The sequence below is a fragment of the Arachis ipaensis genome, chromosome B10 (assembly GCF_000816755.2).
Source record: "Arachis ipaensis cultivar K30076 chromosome B10, Araip1.1, whole genome shotgun sequence".
Lineage (NCBI taxonomy): Eukaryota > Viridiplantae > Streptophyta > Magnoliopsida > Fabales > Fabaceae > Arachis > Arachis ipaensis.
The window spans coordinates 78,714,768-78,725,410 of NC_029794.2; the positions used below are offsets into that span (position 1 = coordinate 78,714,768).

Here is a 10,643-nt window from a genome sequence, read left to right on the forward strand (position 1 = left end):
AAATTATTATTCCTTTACAACTGCTAAACTTTATAATTTAAATATAAAAAAATATTCAATAATTATGAAATTAAGTAACATTTCTATTTTAATTATCAGAACCTTATTTAATTATTTTCAATGAAATAATTTATGAAAATAAAATCTCTAGTAAATGAATAAAATTTGGAATCGGTTCATAATAAGATTTTTCAAAAGTTTTAGGTCTTACAGTGCCCAAGACACAGTAGGCGCATGGTACTGGCACAACTAGCTGAACTCTCTGTTCAGGGTGTCACGCGTACGCGTAAAGCAAGTGTACGCGTGACTTCTTTCGTTTTTCTTTTCGTAGAGGAATACCTACAATGACAATTTTAATATCTAAGCAAGCAAAATAGGAAAAATAACTATACTAACCAAACTAACCAAAATAATCAAGTAATCAAGCTAACAACCTTGGAATTCTCATAAGACATTCATAACTCAAGTTCACTAATCAAACTCAAGAAATTCAACCAAAGAAATGAAAACTAAAAAAAAGAATTTATGCACGAGAAAGATCATACCATGGTGGGGTGTCTCCCACTGAGCACTTTTCTTTAACATTCTTAAGTTGGATAGTCATGAAGTTCAATTTTCTTCCTTGGGGGGTCCTTTAAAAGAAAGATCTCCAACTCCTTGTCGCCTTTGGGCTTGACACCATGAGGAAGCTAGGGCTTCAGGGATGACTCAAGTGAATGACAGCATAAGGCTCAACCTTCTCTACCGTATAAGGGCCTTCCTATCTTGACCTCAACTTTCTGGGCATGAATCTCAGCCTTGAGTTGTATAGTAGCACTTGGTCACCAAATCTAAACTCTTTTCTTGTAAAGCCTTGAGTTTTCATATTCTTTGAACCTTAAACACTCCATTTCTTCCAATTGCGTGTTCCTTTCAACTCCGGCCTTTCCCAAATCCAAATTGCATCTTTTACGGTCCAATATATGCCTTGTGCTCAACTTCTACCAGAAGGTGACATGCTTTCCCATAGACTAACAGGAATGGACTCATGCCTATTGGTGTTTTATAGGCCGTCCAGTAAGCCCATAAAGCATCACCGAGTCTAGAACTCCAATCCCTCTTGTAACATCCCGCATTTTTAAAAATCTAATTATAAATAAATTATTTTTTTATCTTATTAAGTTTAAACTTTATAATTTTAGAAATTATTTTGTTAGAAATAATTAAATAGATTCGGAGATAGTTTTATTTCGAATCAATTAATATTTTTAAGTAATCTAATTATAATGGAATATTTTGTATAATTTTAGTAATTGAAAAATAAAAAAAAGAATTGTATAATTTAATTTAAGTAACTATTATCCTGAAAAAAAAAAAAGTTACGATTTATTTTATTAATTTGATATCTTATTTTATAAATTAATTAATTAATAGTAATTAAATTAGTTTTATTAATATTTGGAGTTTAAGTTGATTAATATTCTTATGTAATTTTTATAATTGGTTATTTCAAATGCTTTGGAAATAAAATTTAGTAATGAAAGTATTATATAATTTAATTTAGGTAATTTCTAATATGAATGAATTATGGTTTATTTTATTAGTTTGAACTTTTAGAGATTAATTTATTAGGAATGATTAAATGGATTTTTATAAATACTTTAAGTTTAAGTAATTTTATTATAATTAGATATTTTGTAAATTGAAATTAAAGTTTCGGTGATAGAAAAATAATAAAACGTTATATCATTTAATTTAACTAATTAGTATTGAGTTTAAACTGTATTTTATAAAAATATGATTAATATGTTTATTTTATAATTTAAATTAAAAATAATTGTTTGAGCTCATTGATATGCTGATAAATAAAATCTTATACATTTTGAAAGTAATTTTTATGAAGTAATTTTTATGGTATTATATTTGAATCTTAAATTGTTATTCTATCTCAAATATTTTGTAAAGGTTGTTATATTACTCATATACATTATACCTTAACCTTAAATTCCTAATTAAAAACCTAATTCTACCCTAAATTCACAAAACACACGCACAAACAGAATGGAAAAGAAAGGAAACAGGGGAGCTCGAGGGGGGAAAATAGAAAGGGAAAAGAAAGGAAGGGGAAAGAGGGAAGATGGGGGAAAATGGAGAACAGGAAGGGAGACAGAGGACGAGGGAGAAGAAGAGAGGGGGAGGAACAACGCTATGGAGCTTGGCGCCGCTGCCGAGCTGCTGTCGCAGAGAAGAAAGGGAGAGGCGAACGTGACCCACGGAGGAGAGGAAGGAGCTGCCGTCGAGCCACGCCCCTTTGCCTTGTTCGTGTATCGCCGTTGCTGTTCGCTGAGGGTGAGACGCGAAGAGAAGATGCTGACCCGCACCATCGTGCCTCGCTATCTTCGTCGAGCCTTCATCATTGTCGCTCCCTATTCCCGTTGCCATCAGGGTTTGCTGCCGCTGCCATTGAGAGTGACGCAGCAGAGGAGGAGTCGTTCCTCTTCCGCCGCCGTCGCCGGAGACGTTGGTTGCTGCTGTTCATATGGGTGAGTTCGTTGTTTCCTAGTTACCGGAGCCACTGTCTATGAATCTTTTGTTGCTTTAGAATGACCTTGTCCCTATCTTTAATGTTCCTGAGTACACTATAGTTGTTGGAATCGTTACAGCTAGAACTTGTCACCGGGGGAGAGAAGCGGCTGCACCATCCTCTTCGTTTTGACATTGAACCTCTATTCCTAACCCTGTAACGCTCTTGCTCTTGTTCTATTTGGTATTTTGTTTCTCTATTATGTTCTTATTTTAATTACGATAGCCAATATCTCTGTTTTAGTATTATGGTGTTATGCTGAAATTGCCGAAATTGCCATTGCTGCGAGCGTAACCAGAATTGATGCTGCTGCCGCCGTCTCGGTTGCGTTGAAATCGCTGCTGCAGTTGCCAATTTAGACTAAGCAGGGATTGTTGCGTTAAACTATGCGATTGCGACATCGAGGTAGGGGGTTTAAAACGATTTCAATTTAAGAATGCCTACAAGGTTTATTGAATAACTGCAAATAGATTTAATAGCTGTGAGTAATTAATTGATTATGTAATTATTGAATTGTGGCTGAAATTGTGATTGGAATGGTTGTGATTGTGATTTGGAACTGTTGATTTGTGATATTGATTGATTATGTGGATTGGGAATTGCTTGATGACTAATTGCTGAGAATTTCTGAATTTTAATGGGTTATGTTGGATTTGTTGCCATTGAATTGTTATTTGGTATATTGTAATGTTAATGAACTTGGTTGGTGGTTGATTTGGAATTATTTTTGAGGGGTTTTGAAGGGTTGGATTTTGAATACTAAATAGATTGCTGAAAAACTGATTTTTGAAATTAAAAGGTGACTTTGGAAGTGAATCAGTTATTAAACGATAATCGAAATGATATAAGAGCAAAGGCTGAGTAAAGTATAATAAAAGTTGTTGTTGGGACTCAATTTTGAGAAGTTTGAATTAATTATAGAACTAGTTATGATTTTTCGAAGTTAAAATGTAAAACTTAATTTTCTGCATTATTTTTAAAGGAAGCCAGAAACTTTGAAAAACTATAACTATGTCTGTGATTATCGGAATTGCGTGGGACCAAGTCCGGATTGAGCTTGGGGATATAGGGAACTGGACTGCTGAATTTGAGACTTTTTCACTAAGTTTATGATTTATGGTGAATTTTTGAATCATGGATGTAAAAACTGGTTTTTCTGCAGAACGTTTAACGCAGCAGCAACTTGATTCCTCTATTGGAAATTCTGCAGTTTGAATTTTGAAATGGAACTAATTTTAAATAAAACTTTATTCCTATTATTTTAATGACGTAAAATTTCAGAACAATTGGACTTGTAGTTTTAAAGATATGAATTTTTGAAGGATGATGCATTATGCAGAAAAAGCCAGATTCTGTTTCCTTAAATTAGTAAATTTGGGAGTTTATAACTTTTGATCCTGGATAGATATTGAGATGTAACCAATTGGAGGTGAAAATTAAGTATGTTTAGTATATGTGATTTAAATTTCAGGATTTTCTATGTTTTAATAAGTGAGTTATGGGACTTGGAAGAGGTTGTGTTCAATGATTTGTAAAACAGAATTCTGCAGAAAATTACCTAACTTCCAAGCTACGTAACTCCTTCATTAAAAATGGTATGACCCTGGAACCAATTGAGAAAGAAATTTGGATGAGTTATGTTTAACCACATTAATTTTGAAGGTAGTTAGATTTAATTTGGATTTTATATGAAATTTCAAATGTTGTATGGTGCTGTTGTCTTCTGGTTTTAAAATACTGCAGAACAGTCACGGTTTTGCTTATATTCCTGAAGCTATAGTCAGCGAAAAATTATGATTTTTGATTTAATAGAAAGCTTAATCCGAGACGGTCGCATGGATATAAAGTTTGNCATTATGCAAGGATGGTGGTTTTGTCCCGCCTGCAGTGAGGACGGTGGTTTTATCCCGCTCACGTATTGATAAATTGTTCAGCAAGGACGGTGGTGTGATCCCGCTTGTATATTATTTTATGTACCCAGTAAGGATGGTGGTTTAATCCCGCTTACTGTGGAGGCAAGGACGGTGGTTTAATCCTGCTTGCGAGTTCCGGACAAGGATGGTGGTTTAATTCCCGCTTGTCTATGGAACCTACGAATAAGGATGGTGGTCTAATCCCGCTTATCCGAGTCGGGTCTGGCAACATAACCAACGCGTGAGCTCATGGTCAGTAGGACAGGCATGCATCATATGCATCTATGTGACATTGTTTGGGTGTGTATATTGTAATTGGTTTGCCTAAGTGAATAATTCTGTTAACTGCTAATTGCTATACTTGATATAATTGCTCTTGATTGTGTTTGAACCTCATTACTTGTGTTTGTAACTGATTGGCTAGAATGTGGTGAATTGGGTGCTGGTTGAATTGCTTGGACCTGAGGCCGTGATTGGATTGTGTTTGAATTGAGCTGGTTCAGCATAGACTTAATGAACCTATGCTTGGAACAGATTAGTCATTCATACGGTCAAGGAAAACTTTTAAGATTTTTATAAAGGAAAATATGGATTTAGAATTTTGGATAATTAACTGATGCTTTATAAGATTTGGATTTTTGAATGTTATGCGGTTGGTTTTCAAAATAAAAGGTTGACACGGCGAGTAAAGATCACTGCAAATGAAAACAGTTTTTCTTTTAAATACTTTTGAGTGAAATTAACTATTTGCGTTTTATTCTTTACTTTCACGGCATTCTCTACCTCTACTGAGAACATGTGGTTTGGTTCTCACCCCCAAATTTTCCATCCTTTCAGCGACAGGTTTGAAGACGCAATTTGAAGCTGCGAGCGATCAGTAGGCTTTCTTTATGGTTTTAATTGCTTTCATAGAGTTCCCTCACTCTTGTCCTTTGAGATTTTATTTTACATAGAGGGGTAGGTTTAGTATATTGTATTTGAGTTTTATTTGGTCTCTTTTATATAAGAATTATTATCAATAATATTTATATGATTATTATTATTTGTGAATGTTTGAATTATGAATTTAATGAAAAAAAAAAACAACAATTTTCTGGCATTTTCTTAAAACTGAAACGCGAACTCGATACAAAGGCTTGATAATTAAGTAGTTAATATTAGAAAAGGTTACGTAATGTTCTTTCTAGTAGAAATACCCTGACTTAAGCAAGGTATTTTGCTGGACGGGATGTTACACCTCTTATGAAGATTCACTATCTTCTCCAAAATTTCCTTAATCTCTTGGTTAGAAACCTTGGTTTGACCATTGGTTTGGGAATGGTAGGTATTGGCCACCTTGTGAATAATTTCGTACTTCTGTAATAATGTTGCCATTCTTTTGTTACAAAAATGTGAACCTTGATCGCTCACGATTACTCGTGGCGATCCAAAACGGAAAATAAGGTGATTTCTCACAAAAGAGACAACAATGTTAGTATCATCAGTGCAAGTTGGAATTACTTCCACCCATTTAGAAACATAATCCATGAATAACAAAATATACAGAAAACCATTTTGAATTTGGGAATGGACCCATGAAATAAATGCCCCAAACATAAAAAATCTCACAAAACAACATAGGTTGCTGAGGCATTTCATCCTTCTTGGATATATTACCAAATCTTTGGCATTGATGGCAAGAGTTGCAAAAGAGTTTTGCATCTTTAAACAGGGTTGGCCACCAACTTTCACAGTCTAATACCTTTCTTGCTGTTCTTTGAGGGCGACCACTTTCAGAATAGTGGCACTCCTCTAATATAGACTGGAATTCGGATTGAGCCACACATCTCCTAAGCACTTTCTTTTCCTACATCTCCACAAGTAAGGGTCATCTCATATATAATATTTGGACTCGCATTTTAGCTTGTCCCTTTGGTGCTTAGAAAAATGTGGAGGGAAGGTATGGCCTACTAAGTAATTGGTAATTGATGCAAACGATAGAGTAACTTGAGAAATTGCTTGCAAGGTGTCTAAAGGAAAAGCATCATTCAGATGGGTGGAATCAAACTCCAAGTGTTCAAGGCAGCTCAAGTGGTCCACCACTAAATTTTGTGACCCACTCCTATTCTTGATTTCTAAATCAAACTCTTGCAAGAGTAATATCCATCGGATCAATCTAGGTTTAGATTCTTTCTTTGCCAAAAGATATTTCAAAGCCGCATGATCCGAATATACTACCACCTTAGAACCAAGTAAGTATGCCCTAAATTTATCTAAAGCAAAAACAATGGCTAATAACTCTTTTTCGGTGGTAGTATAATTTGATTGTGCACTATCCAGAGTCTTAGAAGCATAGGCTATAACATAAAGATCCTTACCATCACATTGTGCAAGCGTGGCCCCCAATGCATGGTTAGATGCATCACACATGATCTCGAATGGGCTACTCCAATTTGGCCCTCGCACTATGCAAGCTTTAGTCAAGGCATCCTTCAATGTGTCAAATACTTCCTTGCAAGCATCATTGAAATCAAACTCTATGTCTTTTTGAAGCAAGAAAGAAAGAGGTAAAGCAACTTTACTAAAGCTATTGATAAAACACTGATAAAAACCTGCATGACCAAGAAACACACGGACTTTCCTCGTAGAAGAGGGGTAAGATAACCCAAAAATAACCTCAACTTTAGCAGGATCAACAGATATACCATTGCTAGAAATAATGTGGCCTAGGACAATACCTTGTTTCACCATAAAATGGCATTTTTCAAAATTGAGTACAAGATTTGAACCAGCACATCTTTCTAACACTTTAGCAAAATTATCCAAGCAAAGATCAAATGAGTCTCTATACACATTAAAGTCATCCATGAAAATCTCCATACAATGCTCAAGAAAATTAGAAAAGATGCTAGTCATGCACCTTTGGAATGTCATAGGTGCATTACATAAGCCAAATGGCATCCTCTTGTATGCATACTTTCTAAAGGGACATGTAAAAGTAGTCTTTTTCTGATCTTCAGGAGCTATATGAATTTGAAAATAACCAGTGTAATCATCTAGGAAATAGTAGTGTGATTTACCTGACAACCAGTAAAGCATTTGATCATGAATGGGAGTGGATAGTGATCCTTCTGGGATGCTACATTCAATCGATGGTAATCAATGCAAACTCTCCATGAAGTTCGCACTCTAGTTTCCATGACTCTCCACTCTCGGTCTTGACCATGGTAACACTCAATTTTTGGGCACAACTTGCACGGGGCTAACCTATTCGCTATCCGAAATCAGATAGATGATATCGGCCTCCAAAGGCCGAGTGACCTCCTTTTTTATAACCTCTTTTGGGGTTGAAGGACGGGTTTGGCTCCGTCTTCTAGGAAGATATGGTGCTCACAAGTGTGCGGGCTTATACCCACAATGTTCGCTAAACTCCACCCTATAGCCTTCTTATTCTTTCTCAACACTTTAAGCATTTTTTCCTCTTGTTGGGAGGTGAGCTCCTTTGCAATTATCACCAGGAGCTTTTGATTGTCATCAAGAAAGGCATACTTAAGATGGGGAGGTAGAGGTTTCAACACCTCACTTAACTCATGACTTGGCACATTATTATCCAGCAACATTGGAGGTGGCAAAGTGTCTTCATCATAATCATTAGCAAAGTGTTTTCATCTCATCAAAGGCCCCATTGTGAACCTTGGCCATAACTTCATCAATAATGTCACACTAAAAAATAGAATGATCCTCTAGAAGATGCTTCATAGCTTCATCTAAGTTAAAGCTCACGACTCTTCCGTCAATCTCAAATGAATAGGTACCCGAGAAGGCATCAAGTTTAAATCGAGAGGTCTTCAAGAATGGCCTTCCTAACAAGATAGATGAATGTATTCTGGAGTCATTTGGAGGCATCTTAAGGATATAAAAATTAACCAGAAAGTCAATCTTTTGATGCTCACCAAAACATCCTCAGCAATACCAACAACATAAATTTTGCTCTTATCCGCTAATATAAAACGTGCCGTCGACTTTTTCAATGGCGGAAGGTTTAATTCATCATAAACAGAAAGAGGCATAATACTTATGCATGCACCAAGGTCACACATACAATTAACAAATTGAACACCACCTATAGTGCAAGAGACTAAATAAGGTCCAGGATCCCCACATTTTTCAAGAATATCACCCATCAAACCCGAAATAGAACTTGCCCAAGGAATGGTATTCAAATATTGATCATTTCCTTGTTAATGCATAAATCCTTTAAAAGTTTAGCATATTTAGAAACTTGGCAAGTTGAATCAAAAAGCGGAATTGTTACCTTAACCTTCTTGAAGATGTCCACCATCTTAGGATCCAACTCCAATCGTTTATTTGCCTTCTTTGCCAAGGTTGGAAATAGAATTGGGATAGGCTCTTCTAAAACATCTTCATCTTTGGAACCTCTAGCTCTAGCTTGATCTCTCTTCCTCAACAACCTCTTGTGTTTCTTCTTCTTTAACATCCTCTAGTTCAAGCATATTTTCTTTATGAGTAGCCTCTTTCACACTTGAATCTATCAGAATCCTCTCTTTTAATGTACTGCTGGACCTTAAAGTGATAGCATTGAGGCTACCTTTGGGGTTGGGTAGTAGTTGAGAGGGAATCACATTTGAGCTTGAAGGTTGGGAGGGGCTTTGGTTATGGTTGGAAAGTAGAGACATATGGAAAATAGCTTCGGTCAAGGTAGCCATATAAGTGTCTTGTTTCTTTTGATATTCCTGTTCCTCTTGGAGAAGGCGAAGGATGTCATCTAATTGGGGTTGGTTTGAAGAAGAAGAAGGGTAAGTAATGTAAACTCCAAATAATTGGCGAATAAATTAATTATTAATCAAGAAAATTAGAAAATTGAATTTTATAGTTTAATGAGATAGGGCTAATTAAAATAAGAATTTTGACACTAATTTTAAAGAATTTGGCCCAAGATTGGACTGAATGGGCTCGAACTGGGCCCAAAGCACAAGTATTTAAGCCACACATTAGTCTTTTCTTCCCCAAAATGATGAGAATCATGCTGAAGGGGCTGAAGAGGTGAAGAACACACCAAAACCCTCACCTTTCAAATTTCAATTCTTTAGAACTTTCAATCCGGAGATTCGATCGTTGCACCGTTTATGGCCACGCGACCACCGCGTCGAGCTCTACGAATCTATCATAACAATTTCATAAGTAAGTCTCATTGCCACCTCAGATGCTCTGCCCCTAAATTTTCAAAAGTTTATGAGAGTGTATATTAAGATTTTGTTGGTTTGGTGTTTTAAATTTGAATTAAACTTACAGGAATTATTGGGTCTAGCTCGCTTGAGTTGTGGGTCAGGTAAGCACTGTCACCCTTGGTATATATAGGTTGAATTAATGAGCTTTATGTTGATTTTGGTGGTAATTATGATAATAGATTGAAATTGATTGTTGGATAGAGCTAGTTTGAGAAATTGGAAGCTAGAGGGCTAACCTTGGAGGATGGGTTTTGCATGGTGAGGAGCTGGGATTTTGAAGCTTCAGGTGTGATATATAATTAAAGTGTTTCGGGTTTATCGGGGAATCAGCCAAGGTATGATTTTTGTTTCTCATAACTAAAATATAATGTGTCATAAAAACTTAGGTTAGTTTACCATAGGATAAGAATTGAATTATTGATATCGTTGATGATTGTGAGTTTGAGGTTGTTGTTGGTGCTATATTGAACTTGGATTGTTGGATATGAAAATGATGATGATGTATATAGAAAATGTTTTGTTGAATTTGAATTGTTGCATTGAAAACTTGATGGAGATGGTAAATTGGTGTATTGAGAAATGATGTGGTATAGTTGGGATTGGTTTTCAGCAATTATGATAAGTTTTAAAAATGGTTGAAAATAAATTTTAGTGAAAATTGAGGTTTAGCAATCTTTGGGAATTTTTGTGAAAAGTTGAATTTTGACCAAACTTTGGTGAGCCATAACTCGACTTCTGGACCCCCAAACTGTTTCAAACTTATCTCATATAAAAACTGGGTCGATGAAGTTTACACCGTTTGAAGAACGGGTGAAAAATGTTTAAAAATGAAAAATTTATGCGTGTCCGATGTTCGGTATGCAAAACTAAAATTCTGCAACACTTAGCCAATTCGCCACCTAGTTTAATTCGTGTACGCGACCACCTGCACACGATGCG

General features: G+C 35.7%; 1 protein-coding gene across 4 annotated transcripts; it reads left to right on the forward strand.

The window, feature by feature from the left end:
• On the forward strand, positions 2,071–5,453 carry LOC107621717. Of its 4 annotated transcripts, none has more exons than XR_001615904.2 (4): positions 2,071–2,522; positions 2,625–2,719; positions 2,807–2,968; positions 5,314–5,453. XR_001615904.2 is itself a non-coding variant. In XM_016323730.2 (4 exons), the coding sequence occupies exons 1-3, from the start codon at positions 2,127–2,129 to the stop codon at positions 2,920–2,922; spliced, it is 552 nt and encodes a 183-aa protein (XP_016179216.1). In that variant the 5' UTR covers positions 2,072–2,126; the 3' UTR covers positions 2,923–2,968; positions 5,314–5,453. The 4 variants fall into 4 exon arrangements, 2 of the variants coding, with proteins under 2 accessions (XP_016179216.1, XP_016179215.1); XR_001615905.2 differs by having other exon boundaries at positions 2,072–2,522; positions 2,643–2,719; XM_016323730.2 differs by having other exon boundaries at positions 2,072–2,522; positions 2,862–2,968.

Bases quoted from the DNA above. Each gene is read 5' to 3' on its own strand.
- LOC107621717 (XM_016323730.2), top strand. From the start codon at position 2,127: ATGGAGAACAGGAAGGGAGACAGAGGACGAGGGAGAAGAAGAGAGGGG. The intron at 2,523-2,624 runs GTGAGTTCGTTG...AGTACACTATAG, and splicing joins GGTTGCTGCTGTTCATATGG to TTGTTGGAATCGTTACAGCT. The intron at 2,720-2,861 runs GTAACGCTCTTG...GAGCGTAACCAG, and splicing joins GAACCTCTATTCCTAACCCT to AATTGATGCTGCTGCCGCCG.